We start from the raw sequence: 25813 nt of genomic DNA on the forward strand, positions 1-25813 counted from the left end.
CTACAGTCACCACGGTATCATATGATTTCTCCTATGCATATTCCTCCTTTACGTCGGTCGAATGACTGGGGAAGGCGGAGCCTAGGAGGGATCATGTGACCAGCTTTGCTGGGCTCTTTGCCATTTCCTGTTGGGGAAGAGAATATCCCACAAGTAAGGATGACGCCGTGGACCGGACACACCGTTGGAGAAAGTAATTTATCAGGTAAGCATAAATTCTGTTTTTCAGCTTATTTAACTATTTAAATAAGTCTCACTGTCCATTATCTTTATTTATAATAGTGTGCCTATGTAGGTATGAAAATGAAATTACTGCTTTTTGAAAAGTCAGATTAAATTATAAGTGAGTATTATATATTAGGCAAGATAGAGGCCTAGTTCAGCAGGTTTTTAAGATATTGTTCCCAAGTAATCTGCAATTCTATAAAGTTATCCCTTTTATTTAAAGCGTAGGAGCCAAACTCCTCTAGTTCAATTAATTCCGTAACTTTGTTTTGCCACATTTTGATTGAGGGAATCTCCGAGGATTTCCAGTTCTGTGCCACCAAAAACATAATTTATGTAAGAACTTACCTAATAAATTCATTTCTTTCATATTGGCAAGAGTCCATGAGCTAGTGACGTATGGGATATACAATCCTACCAGGAGGGGCAAAGTTTCCCAAAACTCAAAATGCCTATAAATACACCCCTCACCACACCCACAATTCAGTTTAATGAATAGCCAAGCAGTGGGGTGATAAAGGAGTAAAAAGCATCAACAAAAGAAATTTGGAAATAATTGTGCTTTATACAAAAAAATCATAACCACCATAAAAAGGGTGGGCCTCATGGACTCTTGCCAATATGAAAGAAATTAATTTATCAGGTAAGTTCTTACATAAATTGTGTTCTTTCATGTAATTGGCAAGAGTCCATGAGCTAGTGACGTATGGGATAGCAATACCCAAGATGTGGAACTCCACGCAAGAGTCACTAGAGAGGGAGGGATAAAAATAAAAACAGCCATTTTCCGCTGAAAAAATTAATCCACAACCCAAAAAAATTAGTTTATTCTCATAAATGAAAGAAAAAAACTTAAATCAAAAAGCAGAAGAATCAAACTGAAACAGCTGCCTGAAAACCTTTTCTACCAAAAACTGCTTCTGAAGAAGCAAATACATCAAAACGGTAGAATTTAGTAAATGTATGCAAAGAGGACCAAGTTGCCGCTTTGCAAATCTGATCAACTGAAGCTTCATTCTTAAAGGCCCACGAAGTGGAGACTGATCTAGTAGAATGAGCTGTAATTCTCTGAGGCGGGGCCTGACCCGACTCGAAATAAGCTTGATGAATCAAAAGTTTCAACCAAGAAGCCAAGGAAATAGCAGAAGCCTTCTAACCTTTCCTAGGACCAGAAAATAAAACAAATAGACTGGAAGTCTTCCTGAAATCTTTAGTAGCTTCCACATAATATTTCAAAGCTCTTACCACATCCAAAGAATGTAAGGATCTTTCCAAAGAATTCTTAGGATTAGGACACAAAGAAGGGACAACAATTTCTCTACTAATGTTGTTAGAATTCACAACCTTAGGTAAAAATTGAAAAGAAGTCTGCAAAACTGCCTTATCCTGATGAAAGATCAGAAAAGGAGACTCACAAGAAAGAGCAGATAACTCAGAAACTTTTCTAGCAGAAGAGATAGCCAAAAGGAACAACACTTTCCAAGAAAGTAGTTTAATGTCCAAAGAATGCATAGGCTCAAATGGAGGAGCCTGTAAAGCTTTCAAAACCAAATTAAGACTCCAAGGAGGAGAAATTGATTTAATGACAGGCTTAATACGAACTAAAGCCCGTACAAAACAGTGAATATCAGGAAGTATAGCAATCTTTCTGTGAAATAAAACAGAAAGAGCAGAGATTTGTCCTTTCAAGGAGCTTGCAGACAAACCCTTATCCAAACCGTCCTGAAGAAACTGTAAAATTCTAAAAGAATGCCAAGAGAATTTATGAGAAGAACACCATGAAATGTAAGTCTTCCAAACTCTATAATAAATCTTTCTAGAGACATATTTACGAGCTTGTAACATAGTATTAATCACTGAGTCAGAGAAACCTCTATGACTTAGTACTAAGCGTTCAATTTCCATACTTTCAAATTTAATGATTTGAGATCCTGATGGAAAAATGGACCTTGATACAGTAGGTCCGGCCTTAACGGAAGTGGCCAAGGCTGGCAACAGGACATCCGAACCAGATCTCGCATTCCAAAACCTGTGTGGCCATGCTGGAGCCACCAGCAACACAAACGATTGTTCCATGATGATTTTGGAGATCACTCTTGAAAGGAGAACTAGAGGCGGGAAAATGTAAGCAGGATGATAACACCAAGGAAGTGTCAGAGCATCCACTGCCTCCGCCTGAACATCCCTGGACAGGTATCTGGGAAGTTTCTTGTTTAGATGAGAAGCCATGAGATCTATCTCTGGAAGACCCCACAACTGAACAATCTGAGAAAACACATCTGGATGGAGAGACCACTCCCCTGGATGTGAAGTCTGACGGCTGAGATAATCCGCCTCCCAATTGTCTACACCTGGAATATGCACCGCAGAGATTAGACAAGAGCTGGATTCCGCCCAAGCAAGTATCCGAGATACTTCTTTCATAGCTTGGGGACTGTGAGTCCCACCCTGATTGACATATGCCACTGTTGTGATATTGTCTGTCTGAAAACAAATTAACGGTTCTCTCGTTAACATAGGCCAAAACTGAAGAGCTCTGAGAATTGCACGGAGTTCTAAAATATTTATTGGTAATCTCGCCTCTTGAGATTTCCAAACCCCTTGTGCTGTCAGAGATCCCCAAACAGCTCCCCAACCTGAAAGACTCGCATCTGTTGTGATCACAGTCCAGGTTGGTCGAACAAAAGAAGCCCCTTGAACTAAACGATGGTGATCTATCCACCACGTCAGAGAGTGTCTTACATTGGGATTTAAGGATATTAATTGTGATATGTTTATATAATCCCTGCACTATTGGTTCAGCATACAAAGCTGTAGAGGTCTCATGTGAAAACGTCCGATGCTGCAGTCATGAGACCTAAAACTTCCATGCACATAGCCACTGAATGGAATGACTGAAGGTGCCGGCAGGCTGCAACCAATTTTAAACGTCTCTTGTCTGTTAGAGACAGAGTCATGGACACTGAATCTATCTGGAAGCCTAAAAAGGTGACCCTTGTCTGAGGAATCGAGAAACTTTTTGGTAAATTGATCCTCCAACCATGTTTCCACATTCATGTGAGATTCTGCAGAACGTAAAGACTGAGCTAGTACCAAGATATCGTCCAAATAAGGAAACACAGCAATACCCTGTTTTCTGATTACAGAGAGTAGGGCACCTAGAACCTTTGAAAAGATTCTTGGAGCTGTTGCTAGGCCAAATGGAAGAGCAACAAATTGGTAATGCTTGTCTAGAAAAGAGAATCTCAGGAACTGATAATGTTTTGGATGAATCGGAATATGAAGGTATGCATCCTGCAAGTCTATTGTGGACATATAATGTCCTTGCTGAACAAAAGGCTGAATAGTCCTTATAGTCACCATCTTGAAAGTTGGTACTCTTACATAACGATTCAAAATTTTCAGATCTAGAACTGGTCTGAATAAATTTTCCTTCTTTGGGACAATGAATAGATTTGAATAAAACCCCAAACCTTGTTCCTGAAAAGGAACTGGCATGATTACCCCTGAAGACTCCAGGTCTGAAACACACTTCAGGAAAGCCTGAGCTTTTACTGGATTTGCTGGGATACGTGAGAGACAAAATCTTCTCACAGGAGGTCTTACTCTTAACCCTATTCGATACCCTTGAGAGACAATGCTCTGAATCCATTGATTTTGGACAGAATTTATCCAAATATCCTTGAAAACTGCCCCCTACCAGCTGAGCTGGAATGAGGGCCGCACCTTCATGCGGACTTAGGGGCTGACTTTGGTTTCTTAAATGGCTTGGATTTATTCCAATTTGAGGAAGGCTTCCAATTGGAAACAGATTCCTTGGGGGAAGGATTGAGTTTTTGTTCCTTATTTTGACGAAAGGAACGAAAACGGTTAGAAGCCTTAGATTTACCCTTAGGTTTTTTATCCTGAGGTAGAAAAACTCCCTTTCCCCCAGTGACAGTTGAAATAATAGAATCCAACTGAGAACCAAATAAATTATTACCTTGGAAAGAAAGAGAAAGTAATCTAGATTTAAATGTCATATCAGCATTCCAAGATTTAAGCCACAAAGCTCTTCTAGCTAATATAGCTAAAGACATGGATCTAACATCAGTTTTGATAATATCAAAAATGGCATCACAAATAAAATGATTAGCATATTGCAGTAAGCGAATAATACTAGATATGTCAGAATCCAATTCTTGTTGCGCTAAATTCTCCAACCAGAAAGTTGATGCAGCCGCAACATCAGCCAAAGAAATTGCAGGTCTGAGAAGATGACCTGAATATAAATAGGCCTTCCTTAGATAAGATTCAAGCTTCCTATCTAAAGTATCCTTAAAGGAAGTACTATCTTCCATAGGAATAGTGGTACATTTAGCAAGAGTAGAAATAGCCCCATCAACTTTGGGGATTTTTTCTCAAAACTCTATAGAATTTGCTGGTAAAGGATACAATTTTTTAAACCTTGAAGAAGGAATAAAAGTACCTGGCTTATTCCATTCCTTAGAAATCATATCAGAAATAGCCTCAGGAATAGGAAAAACCCCTGGAGAAACCACAGGAGGTTTAAAAACAGCATTTAAACGTTTATTAGACTGAACGTCAAGAGGACTGGTTACCTCAATATCCAAAGTAACACTTCTTTTAATAAAGAACGCATATACTCTATTTTAAATAAATAAGTAGATTTGTCAGTGTCAATGTCTGAGGAAGGATCTTCTGTATCAGATAGATCCTCATCAGAGGAGGATAAATTATTATGTTGTTGGTCATTTGAAAATTCATCAACTGAATGAGAAGTTTTAAAAGACCTTTAACGTTTATTAGAAGGTGGAAATGCAGACAAAGCCTTCTGGATAGAATCGGAAACAAATTCTTTAAAAATCATAGGTATATCATGTACATTAGAAGTTGAAGGAACTGCAACTGGTAATGTACTATTACTGATGGACACACTATCTGCATGTAAAAGTTTATCATGACAACTATTACAAATGACATTTGGTGAAATAATTTCCACAATCTTACAACAAATGCACTTAGCTTTGGTAGACCCGATGTCAGGCAGCAATGTTCCAGCAGAAACTTCTGAGGCAGGATCAGATTGAGACATCTTGCAAAATGTAAAAGAAAAAACAACATATAAAGCAAAATTATCAATTTCCTTATATGACAGTTTCAGGAATGGGAAAAAATGCAAAAAGCATAGCCCTCTGATAGAGAAAAAGGCAAGAGGCAAACATCAATGGGGTATTAAAATAATGGAAAAGTTTGGCGCCAAGTATGACGCACAACGTAACTGAAACTTTTTTGGCGCCAATAATAACCGGAAATGACACCCTCGCATCACTAATGACGCAACCATGTGTAAGGTTCCGGCGTCAACTATGACGCCGGAAATGACTAAGTTGCGTCATAGACGTATTCTTCGCGCCAAAAAAATTCTCGCGCCAAGAATGACGCAATAAAGTCTAGTATTTGACGCACCCGCGGGCCTAGTACCGCCCGCAATTTGCAAGAAGTAGTCAATTGAAAAAAAGACTAAACCCCAGGTAAGAAATACATTTCTTAAAAAAAATTTATTTTCCCCAAATATGAAACTGACAGTCTGCAGAAGGAAATATATGAACCTGACTCATGGTAAATATAAGTACAATACATATATTTAGAACTTTATATAAATGCATAAAGTGCCAAACCATAGCTGAGGTGTCTTAAATAATGAAAAACATACCAAAAGACACCCATCCACATATAGCAGATAGCCAAACCAGTACTGAAACAGTTATCAGTAGAGGTAATGGTAAATTGAGAGTATATCGTCGCTCTGAAAAGGGAGGTAGGAGATGAATCTCTACGACCGATAACAGAGAACCTATGAAATAGACCCCCGTTAGGGAAATCATTGTATTCATAAGTGATACTCCCTTCACGTCCCTCTGACATTCGCTGTACTCTGAGAGGAATTAGGCTTCAACAATGCTAAGAAGCGCATATCAACGTAGAAATCTTAGCACTAACTTACTTCACCACCTCCATAGGAGGCAAAGTTTGTAAAACTGAATTGTGGCTGTGGTGAGGGGTGTATTTATAGGCATTTTGAGGTTTGGGAAACTTTGCCCCTCCTGGTAGGATTGTATATCCCATATGTCACTAGCTCATGGACTCTTGCCAATTACATTAAAGAAACTTTAACACTATTTGTCATAATTCTCAGAAGGGGTCTAAAGTGTGCCTGAAGGAGCTTGATGGATTTATTGAGCAGCCACACAAGGGGGTGTAATGGGAGGATTATATGAAAAATACCTTCTATCTCTGCTATTATGTTTCTCCACATAGAGTTCAATTGAGAGCACCACCACCACATGTGACCCATACCACTACCTACATGACCACATCTCCAACAGGCATTACTAGTTCTGGGGAACAGTTTATCTAGTCTCCTCTGGGTCAAATACCAGGAATGTAAAATTTTGATGTTCAACTCTTTTATACGGGAAGATTTGGAGCAGGCCTTTGTATTTTGGAAAATATTAATAGCTGTATGAGGCAAAATTGATAACCCTAGTTCCGCTTCCCAAGCCCCTATCGAACGTGTCAAATCGCCTGGAGGAGGTTGTGTGAGAATGCGGTATATGCAAGATAGGCTATGTCTAAGTGGAGGGGGTGAGGAAAATAATTTTTCAGTTAAAGTCAGAGGTCGAGTCAGATTTAAGTAGTGTTTGTGCGTTGTCACATAATGATGCACCCTTCTGTATGAGAACCAATTAGCAGCCCATGAATGACCCTTTTCTAGCAACTGGTCCTGAGTGCATAACTGCTCATTAGAGATAAGGTGAGTAATTGAAGTCTCTTTTATTGTGTCTTCTGCTACCCAGTCTCTGGCAAGAGATAGTAAGGAGAATTCGCTGTTGTGGATGAGAGACGTCAGGGTCCAGGACAGGAAGACAGCTAAGGGTTCACTCTAGTAGTGTGTTCCCATGTTTTAAGAGTTTCACGCGTAAACGGGTTAGTGACCTGACTACAGGTGGCTCGAAGGTTTTGTTTCCAACAAACAGAGGGAAGATGAACCTCACGATTAAGACTCTCCTCCAACAGTATCCACCTTTTATGCGCCCTATATAGATCTACGATAATTCTCAATATCTGGGATCCCTAGACCTCCCTGCGTTACAGAGCGGGTCATTATATTTTTATTAATCCTGGGTGGGCGTTTATTCCAAATGAACGACCCAAATAATCGCTCTGAAGAGTATAAATGTTAGGTATGGGGATAGGTAGCGTATGCATAATATAAAGCAAATGTGGGAAAGCATTCATTTTAACTGTATGAACTCTGCCAAGCCAAGAAAGGTTCTTTCTTGTCCACGACGATAGATCTCTCATCAGGGCCGTTTTAATTGGGATATAATTCGCGGAGAATAGTGTGTCTATTATCAGCGAGTTGTACTCCCAAGTATTTCAAGGGGCCATTGCACCATTTAAATGTACATCTATCGGAGATCAGTGCCTCCACCTGGGAATCCAAAGCAACACCTAGCATTTCTGATTTATTTTCGTTTATTTTGAAGTTTATTAGGCTATTGAATAATTCCAATTTGTTTAAAAGTGGTGGAATAGAATCAATGGGGTCCGTTAGAGAAAACAGAATGTCATCTGCGAATAATGACAACTTATACACCTCCCCTCCTATGCAGAAACCTTGTATATTTTTATTTAGTCTGATGATTTTGGCTGCCAGTGCCTCAATAAGACAGGTAAACAGGGGCGACAGGGGGCAGCCCTGTCTTGTTCCATTTGTTATTTGTAGGGGATCCGATATAATACCATTGAGTTATTTGGGCGCTAGGTTTGTTATATAAGGCAAAAATTTGTATGTATGGTTTTATCTCCAAACCCAAATGAGTCAAGTGTGGCTTTTAGAAAAGGCCATCCGACACGGTCGAAGGCCTTCTCCGCGTCTGTAGATAACCATACTGAGGGGATATTTTTTGACCGGGCATGCCACAACAGGTGTAAATTTTGCACTGTGTTGTCCTTAGCCTCACGAAAAGGAACAAATCCCACTGATCCTGTTGTATAATTTGGGGTAATATTCTATTCAGGCGATTCGCCAGAATTTTAGCATACATTTTAATATCCGTATTTAATAGTGAAATTGGTCTATAATTTGGGATATACAAACTAGATTTATTTGCTTTAGGTATCAGGGTTATTTTTTGCCTGCAGGGCAACGGGGGGAAACTCACAGTCCTCGTCAATTGTATGAAAGTATCGTAGGAGGTAGGGTGTCAGAAGGTCTTTAAAAGTGATATAGTAGTCATTACCAAAGCCATCAGGGCCTGGAACTTTCCCTCCCTATAGAGACTTGATTGCTCCTAAAATCTCTGGTGCTGAAAATGGGGCGACTAAGTCATCTTTTTGTTCTGGTGTAATTCTAGGAAGACCTAGCTGTGATAAGTAACACTGTATGTTGCTATTTGTAGGTGTTGTACCACTTTGGCCCAGGTTGTATAAGGATTCGTAGTGCTGTCTGAATTTTTCCGCTATGTCCGCTGATGTGTACCAATCTTTACCACTATCGTCCTTAATGTGTGTAATATATCTACTAAGAGTCTTTCTCTTAAGCTGTCTAGTTAACATCTTCCCCTGTTTGTTTGCGCCCTCATAGAATTTCTTTTTAAGGTACAAAGCATTTCTTTTAGCAGCAGTCCCCAAATAAAAATTAAGCTGTTGCCTCTTGTGCTCAAGGCTGTCTAGTAAAGAGCGGTCTTTAGGGAAGGCCTTATGAATTTCCTGCAGTTTATTTAAGTCAGTCAGTAAAGATGATAGATAAATGTGGTTTTGTTTTATTTTAGCAGCTTTCAGGGCTATCAATTCTCCTCGTAAGAAGCACTTATGTGCGTTCCATAGATGTGGGGGGTTGATGTTAGGAGTATCATTTAGTTTAAAATATTCTTCTAGTTTATTAGTGACTTGAATTCGGATCATAGGATCCTTTAACAGGGTTTCATCTAGTCTCCAAGTGCGCTGCAAGGGAGTTTGTGTCGGGAAGTTTAGTGTACAACTAATCATGGCATGGTCCGACCACGTGATAGGGTATATTTCTGTACTAATGACCTGAGCTAGACTAGTAACATCAATCATTAAGTAGTCTATCCTAGAATAATGTTGATGTGGATAAGATTAAAAAGTATATCATCTATCATTTGGATGACTCAAGCGCCATGCATCATGAACTGCTAGGGAAGAGAGATGTTTTTACTAGTTGAAGGACTGGGGATCGATGATGTTCCCGTAGAACAATCCAAAAAGGGATCTAAAGCTATGTTAAAGTTGCCACCAACAAGCAAACTACCCCTAACTGTCTCCATAATTCTTTTGCAAATGTGTTGGAAAAACCGAGGAGAATCCAGGCTGGGTGCATAGACATTGCCTAAAGTAATACATTTGTGGGGAAAAGTCCCTGTGAGAATTAAGTATCTGCCCTCCCTGTCTCTGACAACTGAGTTAACTATAAGAGGGGTATTTTTATTAATTAATATACCTACACCATTATATTTGGTAGAATTTGAAGCAAAATATGCAGGGCCAAATTTTAAAAAGTATGATCTAGGCCCATTACCTCTTTTAAAGTGGGTCTCTTGAAGCAGCACTACATCACAACAAAGTCTCTTATAGTCCCTAATTGCTATGGACCTTTTCTGTGGAATGTTGAGTCCTTAACATTATGTGACATAATTTTAAGGTTATTCATGTCTGACGTCATCTTGGAATTTTAGTGCAAAACTTTTTTCAAGTAACTTGGTGTAACAATAGACAGAACTTCTGGCCTTTAGCTTATATCATATATGAACATATGAGACAACATAAGTACATGTAACAAAACAGTGACAAAAAAAACTGTAGTAAACTTTTTTAAAACATAGTGTATCTCTAAAACTATACACCTTCATTGGGGGGAAATTGTGTCGTATTTATGCTCTAGTTAGATATATTTGAGCTATAGTAAAGGATAGTGGAAGGCCCATTCGTAAGGGAAGCTGGCCTAGACCGCATGAGCAGTATTTGCCTGTGAAGGGCCCCAAGAGGCCCGACAAAATATAATATCATTGCTGTAGCCTAACCCAAAGGTTATAACATTCGTAAATATATTTCCAGAAAGTAGAAAAAAAAAAATGAATTAACTTGAAGGAAAAAGGTGGTGCAGAAACCTTCAAAACCATATATAAGTTAGTCAAAACATCAATTCATATTAATATCATACACATAAGTCTTACCCAACCTTCAGGTCCAGTTGTTGGCTGCAGTTATGTCAACTACTCTTACAGAGGTATTATCTAAGTTGCCAGTGTTACAGGGTAAACGCAGTAGGACAGGAATGAATGTGAATACTGAATCCTCTGATGCTTTGTTGGCTATTTCCGATGTGCCCTCACAGGGATCTGAGTTGGGGGTCAGGGAAATTTTGTCTGAGGGAGAACTTTCGGAACCGGGAAGTATGTTATCTCAGACAGATTCGGATGTCATGTCCTTTAAATTTAAGCTAGAACACCTCCGCCTGTTACTTCGGGAGGTCTTAGCAACTCTGGATGACTGTGACCCTATTATGGTACCACCAGAGAAATTGTGTAAAATGGACAGATATCTAGAAGTACCCGCTTACACTGATGTTTTTCCGGTTCCTAAGAGAATCTCAGAGATTATTAAGGAGGACAGACCGGGTATACCGTTCTCTCCCCCTCCTAATTTTAAGAAAATATATCCCATATCAGACACCATTCGGGACTCTTGGCAGACTGACCCTAAGGTGGAGGGAGCTATATCTACCCTGCCTAAGCGTACAACTATTCCTATTGAGGACAGCTGTGCTTTCAAAGACCCTATGGATAAAAAGTTAGAGGGTCTTCTAAAGAAGTTATTTATTCATCATGGTTTCCTTTTACAACCAACAGCCTGCATTGTTCCAGTTACTATTGTAGCGGCTTTCTGGTTTGATACCTTAGAAGAGTCTCTTAAAATTGAGACCCCCTTAGAGGATATTTTAAATAAAATTAAGGCTCTCAAGCTAGCTAATTCTTTTGTCACAGATGCCGCCTTTCAAATTGCTAAGTTGCCGGCTAAAAATGCAGGATTTGCCATTTTAGCACATAGAGCGTTATGGTTAAAATCGTGGTCTGCTGATGTGTCATCTAAGTCAAAGCTCTTGGCTATTCCTTTCAAGGGTAAGACCCTATTTGGGCCTGAGTTGAAGGAAATCATCTCTGACATTACTGGCGGTAAAGGTCACGCTCTACCTCAGGATAAGTCTGTTAAGATGAGGGGTAAACAAAATAATTTTCGTTCCTTTCGGAACTTTAAAGGAGTACCCTCTTCTTCCTCCACAAAGCAGGAAGGGAATTTTGCTCAGGCCAAGTCTGTCTGGTGACCCAACCAGGCTTGGAACAAGGGTAAACAACCCAAGAAGCCCGTTGCTGCTACCAAGACAGCATGAAGGGGTGGCCCCCGATCCGGGACCGGATCTAGTAGGGGGCAGACTTTCTCTCTTTGCCCAGGCTTGGGCAAGAGATGTTCAGGACCCCTGGGCACTGGAAATTGTGACCCACGGGTATCAACTGGAATTCAAAGAATTTCTCCCAAGGGGGAGATATCATCTTTCACGATTGTCTGTAGACCAGATAAAAAGAGAGGCGTTCTTATGTTGTGTAAAAGACCTCTCTACTATGGGAGTAATTTGTCCCGTTCCAAGACTGGAACAGGGGCAGGGGTTTTACTCAAATCTTTTTGTGGTTACCAAAAAAGAGGGAACTTTCAGACCCATTTTAGATTTCAAGAGTCTAAACAAGTTTCTCAGAGTCCCATCGTTCAAGATGGAGACTATCGGAACAATTTTACCAATGATCCAGGAGGGTCAATATATGACTACCGTGGACTTGAAGGATGCATACCTTCATATTCCTATTCACAAGGATCATCATCAGTACCTAAGTTTTGCCTTCTTGGACAAACATTTTCAGTTCGTGGCTCTTCCCTTCGGGTTGGCCACAGCACCCAGGATCTTCACAAAGGTTCTAGGGTCCTTTCTGGCGGTTCTCAGGCCGCGGGGCATAGCAGTGGCGCCTTATCTGGACGATATCTTGATTCAGACGTCGACTTATCATCTAACAAAGTCTCATACAGACACAGTGTTGTCCTTTCTGAGAACTCACAGTTGGAAGGTGAATCTAGAAAATAGTTCACTAATTCCACAGACAAAGGTTCCCTTCTTGGGAACTCTGATAGATTCTATAGCAATGAAGATTTTTCTGACGGAGGTCAAAGTCAAAAATTCTAAATACTTGTCGAGCCCTTCAGTCCAATCCTCGGCCATCAGTGGCTCAGTGTATGGAGGTAATTGGATTGATGGTGGCGGCAATGGACATCATTCCGTTTGCTCTTGTTTCATCTCAGACCACTGCAACTGTACATGCTCGGACAGTGGAATGGGGACTATACAAATTTATCTCCTCTGATAAATCTGGATCAAGAGACCAGAAACTCTCTTCTTTGGTGGTTGTCGCCGGATCATCTGTCCCAGGGGACGTGTTTCCGCAGACCCTCGTGGGTGATAGTGACAACGGACGCTAGTCTACTAGGCTGGGGTGCAGTCTGCAATTCCCTGAAGGCTCAGGGTGTATGGACTCAGTTGGAGTCTCTACTTCCAATAAATATTCTGGAATTGAGAGCAATATTCAATGCGCTTCAGGCGTGTCCTCAGTTGGCTTCGGCCAAATTCATCAGATTCCAGTCGGACAACATCACGACTGTGGCTTACATCAATCATCAGGGAGGAACGAGGAGTTCCTTAGCGATGACAGAAGTATCCAAGATAATTTGATGGGCGGAGACCCACTCTTGTAATCTGTTAGCAATCTACATCCCAGGAGTGGACAACTGGGAAGTGGACTTTTTAAGCAGACAGGTTTTTCATCCGGGGGAGTGGCAACTCCATCCGCAGGTATTTGCCTCTCTGATTCTCCGATGGGGCAGACCGGAATTGGATCTGATGGCGTCTCGACAGAATGCCAAGCTCCCAAGATACAGATCCAGGTCAAGGGATCCTCAGGCCGAACTAATAGATGCCTTGGCAGTGCCTTGGTCATTCTACCTAACTTATGTGTTTCCACCGTTTCCTCTCCTTCCCCGGGTGATTGCTTGGATCAAACAGGAGAGAGCTTCAGTAATTCTAATCGCACCTGCGTGGCCACGCAGGACTTGGTATGCAGATCTAGTGGACATGTCCTGTCTGCCTCCGTGGAAACTTCCAGTGAGACGGGACCTTCTCATTCAAGGTCCTTTCCAACATCCAAATCTAATTTCTCTGCAGCTGACTGCTTGGAGATTGAACGCTTGATTTTATCTAAGCGGGGATTCTCTGATGCTGTCATTGATACTTTGATTCAGGCACGTAAGCCTACCACTAGAAAGATCTATCATAAGATATGGCGTAAATATCTTTTTTGGTGTGAATCCAAGGGCTACTCATGGAGTAAGGTTAGGATTCCCAGGATTCTGTCTTTTCTCTAAGAAGAATTAGAGAAAGGGTTATCAGCGAGTTCCTTATTTCTGCTTTGTCTATTTTGCTACACAAACGTTTGGCAGATGCTCCAGACGTTCAGTCTTTTTGTCAGGCTTTAACCAGAATTAAGCCTGTGTTTAGACCAATTGCTCCACCCTGGAGTTTGAATTTAGTTCTTAATGTTCTTCAAGGGGTTCCGTTTGAACCCATGCATTCCATAGATATTAAGCTGTTGTCTTTGAAAGTTTTGTTTTTGGCTGCTATTTCTTCTGCTCGTAGAGTTTCTGAACTTTCAGCATTACAATGTGATTCGCCTTATCTTCCATTATGATAAGGTGGTTTTACGTACCAAACCTGGTTTCCTTCCTAAGGTTGTTTATAATAAGAATATTAATCAGGAAATCGTTGTTCCTTCATTATGTCCTAGCCCTTCTTCTAAGAAGGAGCGTATGTTGCATAACCTGGACGTGGTACGTGCCTTGAAGTTTTACTTGCAGGCGACTAAGGATTTCCGTCAATCATCTTCATTATTCATGTTTTTTTCTGGAAAGCGTAGGGGTCAGAAAGCTACGGCTACCTCTTTCTTTTTGGCTGAAGAGTATCATCCGTCTGGCGTATGAGACTGCTGGACAGCAGCCTCCTGAAAGAATTACGGCTCATTCTTCTAGGGCTGTGGCTTCCTCATGGGCATTTAAAAATGATGCTTCTGTTGAACAGATTTGCAAGGCTGCAACTTGGTCGTGTCTTCACACTTTTTCCAAACTTTACAGATTTGATACTTTTGCTTCTTCTGAGGCTGGTTTTGGGAGAAAGGTTCTTCACGCAGTGGTGCCTTCCGTTTAGGTTCCTGTCTTGTCCCTCCCTTTCATCCGTGTCCTGTAGCTTTGGTATTGTATCCCACAAGTAAGGATGAAATCCGTGGACTCGTCATATCTTGTAGAAGAAAAGTAAATTTATGCTTACCTGATAAATTAATTTCTTCTACGATATGACGAGTCCATGGCCCACCCTGTCATTTTTAAGACAGATTTAGATTATATATATTTTTTGTAAACTTCAGTCACCTCTGCACCTTTGGCTTTTCCTTTCTCTTCCTAACTTCGGTCGAATGACTGCAGGTGGAGGGAAGGGAGGAGCTATATATATACAGCTCTGCTGTGGTGCTCTTTGCCACTTCCTGTTAGCAAGAGGATAAATCCCACAAGTAAGGATGAAATCCGTGGACTCATATCGTAGAAGAAATTAATTTATTAGGTAAGCATAAATTTACTTTTCTTCTGTTATGTGTGATCAGTCCACGGGTCATCATTACTTCTGGGATATAACTCCTCCCCAACAGGAAATGCAAGAGGATTCACCCAGCAGAGCTGCATATAGCTCCTCCCCTCTACGTCAGTCCCAGTCATTCTCTTGCACCCAACGACTAGATAGGATGTGTGAGAGGACTATGGTGATTATACTTAGTTTTTATGACTTCAATCAAAAGTTTGTTATTTTAAAATAGCACCGGAGCGTGTTATTACTTCTCTGGCAGAGTTTGAGGAAGAATCTGACAGAGATTTTTTACTATGATTTTAACCGGAGTCGTTAAGATCATATTGCTGTTCTCGACCATCTGAGGGAGGTAAAGGCTTCAGATCAGGGGACAGCGGGCAGATGAATCTGCATTGAGGTATGTGGCAGTTTTTATTTTCTGAATGGAATTGATGAGAAAAGCCTGCCATACCGTTAAAATGACATGTATGTATACACTTCAGTATTCTGGGGATGGTATTTCACCGGAACTACTGTGTTAAAGGTCACTAATCCTTTTAATAACTATTCTCATGTTAAACGTTTTTGCTGGAATGTAGAATCGTTTACATTGCTGAGGTACTGTGTGAATAAATGTTTGGGCATTATTTTCCACTTGGCAGTTTTTTGCTTTAATTGTGACAGTTTCGTTTCTCTTCACTGCTGTGTGGGAGAGGGAGGGGCCGTTTTTGGCGCTCTTTGCTACGCATCAAAAAAATTCCAGTCAGCTACTTTTATATTTCCTGCATGATCCGGTTCATCTCTGACAGATCTCAGGGGTCTTCAAACTTCTTTGAAGGGAGGTAAATTCTCTCAGCAGAGCTGTGAGAATTCTTATAGTGACTGTGTATAAAAAACGTTGTTTTGTTTTCTTATGTACAAATTTAATTAGTGTTGTTTTTTACTAATGGGAACAAACCTTTGCTAAAAGTTGTGTTGTTTTAAAATTTGATGCAATAACTGTTTTTCAGTTCATTATTTCAACTGTCATTTAATCGTTAGTACCTCTTTGAGGCACAGTGCCTTTTTTTTGCTAAAAAAGATTATAACCAAGTTGTAAGTTTTTTTGCTAGTGTGTTAAACATGTCTGACTCAGAGGAAGATATCTGTGTCATTTGTTCCAATGCCAAGGTGGAGCCCAATAGAAATTTATGTACTAACTGTATTGATGCTACTTTAAATAAAAGTCAATCTGTACAATGTGAACAAATTTCACCAAACAGCGAGGGGAGAGTTATGCCGACTAACTCGCCTCACGCGACAGTACCTGCATCTCCCGCCCGGGAGGTGCGTGATATTTTGGCGCCTAGTACATCTGGGCGGCCATTACAGATAACATTACAAGATATGGCTACTGTTATGACTGAAGTTTTGTCTAAATTACCTGAACTAAGAGGCAAGCGTGATCACTCTGGGGTGAGAACAGAGTGCGCTGACAATGCTAGGGCCATGTCTGATACTGCGTCACAGCTCGCAGAGCATGAGGACGGAGAGCTTCATTCTGTGGGTGACGGTTCTGATCCAAACAGATTGGACTCAGATATTTCAAATTTTAAATTTAAATTGGAGAACCTCCGTGTACTACTAGGGGAGGTCTTAGCAGCTCTCAACGATTGTAACACTGTTGCAATACCAGAGAAACTGTGTAGGTTGGATAAATACTTTGCGGTACCGGCGAGTACTGACGTTTTTCCTATACCTAAGAGACTAACTGAAATTGTTACTAAGGAGTGGGATAGACCCGGTGTGCCGTTCTCACCCCCTCCAATATTTAGAAAGATGTTTCCAATAGACGCCACCACTCGGGACTTATGGCAAACGGTCCCCAAGGTGGAGGGAGCAGTTTCTACTTTAGCTAAGCGTACCACTATCCCGGTGGAGGATAGCTGTGCTTTCTCAGATCCAATGGATAAAAAATTAGAGGGTTACCTTAAGAAAATGTTTGTTCAACAAGGTTTTATATTACAACCCCTTGCATGTATCGCGCCGATTACGGCTGCGGCAGCATTTTGGATTGAGTCGCTTGAAGAGAACCTTAGTTCCTCTACGCTAGACGACATTACGGACAGGCTTAGAGTCCTTAAACTAGCTAATTCTTTCATTTCGGAGGCCGTAGTACATTTAACCAAACTTACGGCTAAGAACTCAGGATTCGCCATACAGGCACGCAGGGCACTGTGGCTAAAATCCTGGTCAGCTGATGTTACTTCTAAGTCCAAATTACTTAATATACCTTTCAAGGGGCAGTCCTTATTCGGGCCCGGTTTGAAAGAAATTATCGCTGACATTACGGGAGGTAAGGGCCACGCCCTACCTCAAGACAAGGCCAAAGCTAAGGCCAGACAGTCTAATTTTCGTCCCTTTCGGAATTTCAAAACAGGAGCAGCATCAACCTCCACTGCACCAAAACAGGAAGGAGCTGTTGCTCGTTACAGGCAAGGCTGGAAGCCTAACCAGTCCTGGAACAAAAGCAAGCAGGCCAGGAAACCTGCTGCTGCCCCAAAGACAGCATGAACCGAGAGCCCCCGATCCGGGACCGGATCTAGTAGGGGGCAGACTCTCTCTCTTCGCCCAGGCCTGGGCAAGAGATGTTCAGGATCCCTGGGCACTAGAGATCATATCTCAGGGATACCTTCTAGACTTCAAATTATCTCCCCCAAGAGGGAGATTTCATCTGTCAAGGTTGTCAACAAACCAGATAAAGAAAGAAGCGTTTCTACGCTGCGTACAAGATCTGTTAACAATGGGAGTGATCCATCCGGTTCCGTGGTCGGAACAAGGACAAGGGTTCTACTCAAACCTGTTTGTGGTTCCCAAAAAAGAGGGAACTTTCAGGCCAATCTTAGATTTAAAGACTCTAAACAAATTCCTAAGAGTTCCATCGTTCAAAATGGAAACTATTCGGACAATCTTACCCATGATCCAAGAGGGTCAGTACATGACCACAGTGGATTTAAAGGATGCTTACCTTCACATACCGATCCACAAAGATCATCACCGGTATCTAAGGTTTGCCTTCTTAGACAGGCACTACCAGTTTGTAGCTCTTCCATTCGGATTGGCTACGGCTCCAAGAATCTTCACAAAGGTTCTGGGTGCCCTTCTAGCGGTACTAAGACCGCGAGGGATTTCGGTAGCTCCGTACCTAGACGACATTCTCATACAAGCTTCAAGCTTTCAAACTGCCAAGTCTCATACAGAGTTAGTTCTGGCATTTCTAAGGTCGCATGGATGGAAAGTGAACGAAAAGAAGAGTTCTCTCTTTCCTCTCACAAGAGTTCCATTCTTGGGGACTCTTATAGATTCTGTAGAAATGAAGATTTACCTGACAGAAGACAGGTTAACAAAACTTCAAAATGCATGCCGCGTCCTTCATTCCATTCAACACCCGTCAGTAGCTCAATGCATGGAGGTGATCGGCTTAATGGTAGCGGCAATGGACATAGTACCTTTTGCACGCCTACACCTCAGACCGCTGCAATTGTGCATGCTAAGTCAGTGGAATGGGGATTACTCAGATTTGTCCCCTACTCTGAATCTGAATCAAGAGACCAGAAATTCTCTTCTATGGTGGCTTTATCGGCCACACCTGTCCAGGGGGATGCCATTCAGCAGGCCAGACTGGACAATTGTAACAACAGACGCCAGCCTACTAGGTTGGGGCGCTGTCTGGAATTCTCTGAAGGCTCAGGGACTATGGAATCAGGAGGAGAGTCTCCTTCCAAAAAACATTCTGGAATTGAGGGCAGTTCTCAATGCCCTTCTGGCTTGGCCCCAGTTAATAACTCGGGGGTTCATCAGGTTTCAGTCGGACAACATCACGACTGTAGCTTACATCAACCATCAGGGAGGGACAAGAAGCTCCCTAGCAATGATGGAAGTATCAAAGATAATTCGCTGGGCAGAGTCTCACTCTTGCCACCTGTCAGCAATCCACATCCCGGGAGTGGAGAACTGGGAGGCGGATTTCTTGAGTCGCCAGACTCTTCATCCGGGGGAGTGGGAACTTCATCCGGAGGTCTTTGCCCAAATACTTCGACGTTGGGGCAAACCAGAGATAGATCTCATGGCGTCTCGCCAGAACGCCAAACTTCCTCGCTACGGGTCCAGATCCAGGGATCCGGAAGCAGTTCTGATAGATGCTTTGACAGCACCTTGGAACTTCAGGATGGCTTATGTGTTTCCACCCTTCCCGCTGCTTCCTCGATTGATTGCCAAAATCAAACAGGAGAGAGCATCAGTAATTCTAATAGCACCTGCTTGGCCACGCAGGACTTGGTATGCAGATCTAGTGGACATGTCATCCTGTCCGCCTTGGTCTCTACCTCTAAGACAGGACCTTCTGATACAGGGTCCATTCAAACATCAAAATCTAACTTCTCTGAAGCTGACTGCTTGGAAATTGAACGCTTGATTTTATCAAAACGTGGTTTTTCTGAGTCGGTTATTGATACCCTGATTCAGGCTAGGAAGCCTGTTACCAGAAGGATTTACCATAAAATATGGCGGAAATACCTATACTGGTGCGAATCCAAAGGTTACTCCTGGAGTAAGGTTAGGATCGCTAGGATATTGTCTTTTCTACAAGAAGGTTTAGAAAAGGGTTTATCAGCTAGTTCATTAAAGGGACAGATTTCAGCTCTGTCCATCTTGTTACACAGACGTCTGTCAGAAAATCCAGACGTCCAGTCCTTTTGTCAGGCTTTAGCTAGGATCAAGCCTGTGTTTAAAGCTGTTGCTCCACCATGGAGTTTAAACTTAGTTCTTAACGTTTTACAGGGTGTTCCGTTTGAACCCCTTCATTCCATTGATATAAAAATGTTATCTTGGAAAGTTCTGTTTTTAATGGCTATTTCCTCGGCTCGAAGAGTCTCGGAGTTATCAGCCTTACATTGTGATTCCCCTTATCTGATTTTTCACTCAGACAAGGTAGTTCTGCGTACTAAACCTGGGTTCTTACCTAAGGTAGTCACTAACAGGAACATCAATCAAGAGATTGTTGTCCCATCCTTGTGTCCAAATCCTTCTTCAAAGAAGGAACGTCTTTTACACAATCTAGATGTAGTTCGTGCCCTCAAGTTCTACTTGCAGGCAACTAAAGATTTTCGCCAAACTTCTTCCTTGTTTGTCGTTTACTCTGGACAGAGGAGAGGTCAAAAAGCTTCTGCTACCTCTCTCTCTTTTTGGCTTCGTAGCATAATACGTTTAGCCTATGAGACTGCTGGACAGCAGCCTCCTGAAAGAATTACAGCTCACTCCACTAGAGCTGTGGCTTCCACTTGGGCCTTTAAGAATGAGGCCTCTGTTGAACAGATTTGCAAGGCTGCAACCTGGTCTTCGCTTCATACTTTTTCCAAATTTTACAAATTTGACACTTTTGCTTCTTCGGAGGCTATTTTTGGGAGAAAGGTTCTTCAGGCAGTGGTTCCTTCTGTATAATGAGCCTGCCTATCCCTCCCGTCATCCGTGTACTTTTGCTTTGGTATTGGTATCCCAGAAGTAATGATGACCCGTGGACTGATCACACATAACAGAAGAAAACATAATTTATGCTTACCTGATAAATTCCTTTCTTCTGTTGTGTGATCAGTCCACGGCCCGCCCTGTTTTAAGGCAGGTAAATATCTTTTAAATTATACTCCAGTCACCACTTCACCCTTGGTTACTCCTTTCTCGTTGTTTCTTGGTCGAATGACTGGGACTGACGTAGAGGGGAGGAGCTATATGCAGCTCTGCTGGGTGAATCCTCTTGCATTTCCTGTTGGGGAGGAGTTATATCCCAGAAGTAATGATGACCCGTGGACTGATCACACAACAGAAGAAAGGAATTTATCAGGTAAGCATAAATTATGTTTTTATAGAAAAATTGCTTATCTTCCTGATATTCATAGTTTTGTTCAGGCTTTTTTTCGTATCAAGCCAATTTCTCCTCCATGGAATCTTAACTTGGTGTTAAGGGTTTTGCAGGCTCCTCCTTTTGAGCCTATATATAAGGTAGACATTAAACTGTTTTCCTGGAAAGTGTTGTTTCTTTTGACTGTCTCTTCTGCTAGAATAGTTTGAGTTATCTGCTCTTTCGTGTGATCCTACTTATTTCATTTTTTATCAGGTTAAATTAGTTTTACATACTACTTTTGATGTTCTGCCTTAGGTTGTTTCTTCAGATAACTTTAGCAGAGAGATTGTTGTTCCTTCATTGTGTCTTAATCCTAAAAATGCTTAAGAGAGTTCTTTGCATAAGTTCAATGTTGTTAGGGCATTAAAGTATTACATTGATGTTACTAAGACTTTTAGGCAATATTCCAGTTTTATTTACTTTTCTGGTTCCAGAAAAGGACAGAAAGTTCTTCTTTTTATTTGGCTTCTTGGTTGAAACTATTGATTCACAAGGCTTAATTGAAGGCAGGTCAGCCTCCACTGCAACTGATTACTGCTTATTCTACTAGATCAGTGGCCACTTTATGGGACTTTAAGAATAAGGCTTTAAGTTGACCAAATCTGCAAGGCAGCTACTTGGTCTTCTTTGCATACTTTTACAAACTTTTACCATTTTTTATGTGGTTGCTTCTTCTGAGGACGATTTTGGTTGAAAGATGCTTCAGACAGTTGTCTCCATTTGATTTTTTGCATGTTTTATTTATCTTTTAAGTGCATTTAATAATAATTTTAAAAAAAAACATCATTTTGGGGTTGTGGATTTAATTTTTTTTCAGTGAAATTTCTTTTTTTGGAATCCCTCCCTTCAAGTGATTACTTGTGGACTTTACAGCTTGGGTATTAGTTCCCATGAGTACTAATTCTCACACCACCTGTATGAAAGAAAACATAATATATGATTAATTTCTTTGATGTGGTGAAATTCCACAAGACCCCACCCTATGTTTTGTTAGGGTTTATTTCTGTTTTTGGCTGGAGACGCTGACTTTAGCGATGTGCAACAACACATTTAGGGTGAGTTTAGCACCCTTTTTTATATATATGATCACTTAAACTCCACTTGATTTTTAGTGATAGTAAATCCTAGCGTTTGTTAAACGCTCTGATTTACCATCACTTTAAATAATCTTTAGTTCCAACACTGCTTATGCTAGAAGATTTGAATTACACATTTTGCATCGGTTTACACCTTAAAGGGCCACTAAACCCAAAATCTTTTTCATGATTCAGATAGAGACTAGAAATTTAAACAACATTACAATTTACTTCTATTATTTATTTTGCTTCATTTTTTATATATCCTTAGTTGAAGAAAAAGCAATGCACATGGTGAGCCAATCACACAAGGCTTCTATGTGCAGCAACCAATCAGCAGCTACTGAGCATATCTAGATATGCTTTTCAGCAAAGAATATCAAGAGAATAAAACAAATTAGATAATATAAGTAAATTAGAAAGATGTTTAAAATTGCATTCTCTTTCTAAATCATGAAAGAAAAAATGTGGGTTTCATGGCCCTTTAAGCCTTCCTTTTTAGTCTGTGTACATTCTTGTCCTCCCTTAAGATGACTTGTATTGCACTGGTACTGGCCCAGTGGTGATGAATAATATTGTGCTTTATGTTTTTTTGTTGTTAAATCCCTTTTCATTTTTTAAATAACTTTCCAATTTACTTTTATCATTAAATTTGCTTTGTTCTCTTGGTATTTTTAGTTGAAAGCTAAACCTAGTTAGGCTCATATGCTAATTTCTACGCCATTGAAGGCCGCCCCTTATCTGAATGCATTTGACAGTTTTTCACAACTAGAGGGCGTTAGTTCATGTGAGCCATATAGTTAACATTGTGCTCACTCCCGTTGAGTTATTTAAGAGTCACCACTAATTGCCTGAAATGCAAGTCTATCAAAAGATATGAGATACGGAAGCAGTCTGCAGAGACTTAGATGCAAGGTAATTACAGAGGTAAAAAGTATATTAATGTAAGTGTTATATATTATGCAAAACTGGGGAGCAGTAAATAAAGTGATTATCTATCTTATTAAACAATAACATGTTTTGCTGTTTACTGTCCCTTTAAATGAACAACAAAACTATGTTGAGAGGGAATGGGCAGATTTAGGAGGGTTCTCTTGTTTGGTTTGCATGGGGTTTCTGTTTTTCTTGACCTTGAATCATCTGCTTTTAAAAATTGATTAAACGATAAAAACAAAAATCCTTTTGCATAATATGCATATTTATTTAGTAGTTCTTTAAAGAACCTTTTCTATTTATTTACCTTCATGTCCTTTTACTAAATATGATACAAAAGAACAATTTACAGAGAATAACATACAACTTATTTACTGTTTTAGGTAGCCTTTCAAATAAATACATGGCTCAGGGAAAAGCCAATCAGAAGAGGACGCAGCAAGATTCTTAAAGAAGAAACACACTGCCAGAGATGGATTATTTGGCCGTCGTCAATACATTTTATTTTAAGTGAAGTTTACGTTAAGTAAAGTATCTGGGTTTACGGGATAGCAGCAATGAACAGACTTTGGACTTGGTTAATAAACGGAGACCTTTTTATTTTGATATGACATTGTAATTTAAAATTGAGAAACTCTGTGTTTTAATGCAGTCCATACTAATGGGCACCTGTTCTTAATTTATTTTTAGTTGTGCATTTTAACTGAAAGCCATGACGTTAGTATTTGTGTATGAAGTAAAAAGATAAACAAGTACTACAATAAATTTAAAATAACTAATGATTTTAATTACAGCAAATCCCCCTCAATGTCCCTTTTTATTTGATGTAACAGGCAAATTGAGATTCAAAGTTTTCTTGCCTCGTGAAATAGAAATATTTTTGAGAAGTAAATGGTATTTATTATTGTTAATTGTTTATGAAATCCTTGTGTAAAATTCTTTAATACATTAGTGGACTGCTGCTGTGTTCTCAAACATGATTTTATTATTCTTGTAATCTGTGGAAAATATTGTCACCTTTTATGTAAATACCTCAATGGATGTAATAGTTACATCTGTTATTGTTTTGATTCCTGTGTCTGGTCTGGTGTTTACCGTATTTCCACCATCAAATTTTTTTTTTTATTATTATTTTTTTTTTAATATGACATCTCCGCATGGGTTGTTCCTGTTTTTATGCTGCTAAGAAACAAAAGTATTTGGGGGTTTTCTTTACCTTTTTTGGTAGCTTAAATAAAGGGAAAGAAATGTGAGTTAAAACATAGGATACCCAGCAAACCATAATAAAAAATGTCTAATTTCCACTGAAAGAATTTGCTCACTACATACATTTTCCCTGTGGTGCTGCTTCTTTTAGTACAGAGAACTAAAACCATAAAATCTACAATAAACTATTTTCAGACTTTTTTTTTTTATTGTGGTGTCGTCAATTTAAAATGGGTAAAATGTGCAACCATGTCTTCATTTTATTTACTTGTGCTTTTAAGAAAATACTTTTTTTTGTGATTGTGTAAGATGAAGTTATAATTAAAACCATGTATTCATAGGAATCTATAATATATAACGGAGAACTGCCTCATCCATTTGTAGAGAAGATCTAAGAGTACAGACCATTTGTTTTATTTTCACCAAAAGCCTTAACAGTTAATTTGTGTAGGTGAAATATAAAAAAAAAACTGCTGTTAACCATCTTTATTTTTTTCTTAAACACAATGTATTGTTTTAGGTGGGATGTCTTATTTCTTATTTTTCAAGGCTTAGCCAGATTTTGAAAATCTAAGAGATTAAAATCTTTGTGCTACTGTGTTTGAGGAATGATTTATTAAAATTATGGCATGATTTATAATATTTTACACAGTCTTAAATGTAATTTCAGTCCTTCCAGAACTAGCTACCATATTGGTATAAAACACAAGCCTTCAGGCCAACTTTAATATATGTAAAGCCAATCTAGGACCTATATGATAGAGTAAACATAGAAGATATGAGATCCAAAATTTAATAGCAAGAGTGGCGCCTCTCAAAAAAATATCTTATACTAGAAAATAAGCTAAAACGTGTTGTTGTGGTGCAAGGGGATTAATAAGTTCCCTCTCCTCTAGGAACAAACAAATACATATGTCAATAGTAACCCAGCGCTCATAAACATATTAATTTAATAAGGTTTGATTTTATTCTATATAAAAAACTACAAAGCTCAACTTATTTGCTTAAGTATAGGGCAATTAAAGCATAAAACAAGATTGGATGTCCTCAATGAACTAAAACATTCAATCTGGGCAGGGTAACTCACACATACTGTGCAGTGTCAAAGCATGCTATACGCATTATACAAAGCATATATATAGAAAAAAGACAAATCCAATGCACGTCCAGGGCAGGAAACCATTCAACTCCAGTTTAAAAAAGTATAGAAACATCTATATTGTATATATTCCAATGGATAAAAAGAGCACATCAGACTCAGCAAAGAGAAAGATACAGATAGTCTGACCGGTTTCCGCGCAGCATGGCCGTAGTTATAGGCCTGTTACAGGTGTAATCATGAACACCTTAAATACCTGTTAACCACTCCCCCATTGGGGGTGGTTCTTTATAGAAAAAGCACACAGTTAAAAACATACTTATACTCTAAGCTGAAAAAAGGGATAAACAGATTAAAAGCTAAAAAACAGCATATATGAGGAGATTGATAAGTAACAAAATAACCTTACTTTATATGAATGGCTATAAGAATAATAATGGGTCAACCAAATTCAATAATAAACCACCTCAGTAATGCTAATACGGGTTAATGTATCTTAATAGCTTAAACGGCTAAATCTGGATAAAGACACAACAAAGTAAATA

At 39.8% G+C, this 25813-nt stretch overlaps 1 protein-coding gene across 1 annotated transcript in view; it reads left to right on the forward strand.

Annotated features, from left to right (window-relative positions):
- TUT7 (terminal uridylyl transferase 7) overlaps positions 1 to 24370 on the forward strand; it is a gene marked incomplete in the record, with an annotated part of 489065 nt that extends 464695 nt beyond the window's left edge. The window contains 1 exon segment of the mRNA XM_053702430.1: positions 23347 to 24370. Coding sequence (XP_053558405.1) covers positions 23347 to 23414 — 68 coding nt within the window.
- Positions 24371 to 25813: the final 1443 nt, after the last annotated feature.

This window comes from Bombina bombina, chromosome 2 (genome assembly GCF_027579735.1).
Source record: "Bombina bombina isolate aBomBom1 chromosome 2, aBomBom1.pri, whole genome shotgun sequence".
Lineage (NCBI taxonomy): Eukaryota > Metazoa > Chordata > Amphibia > Anura > Bombinatoridae > Bombina > Bombina bombina.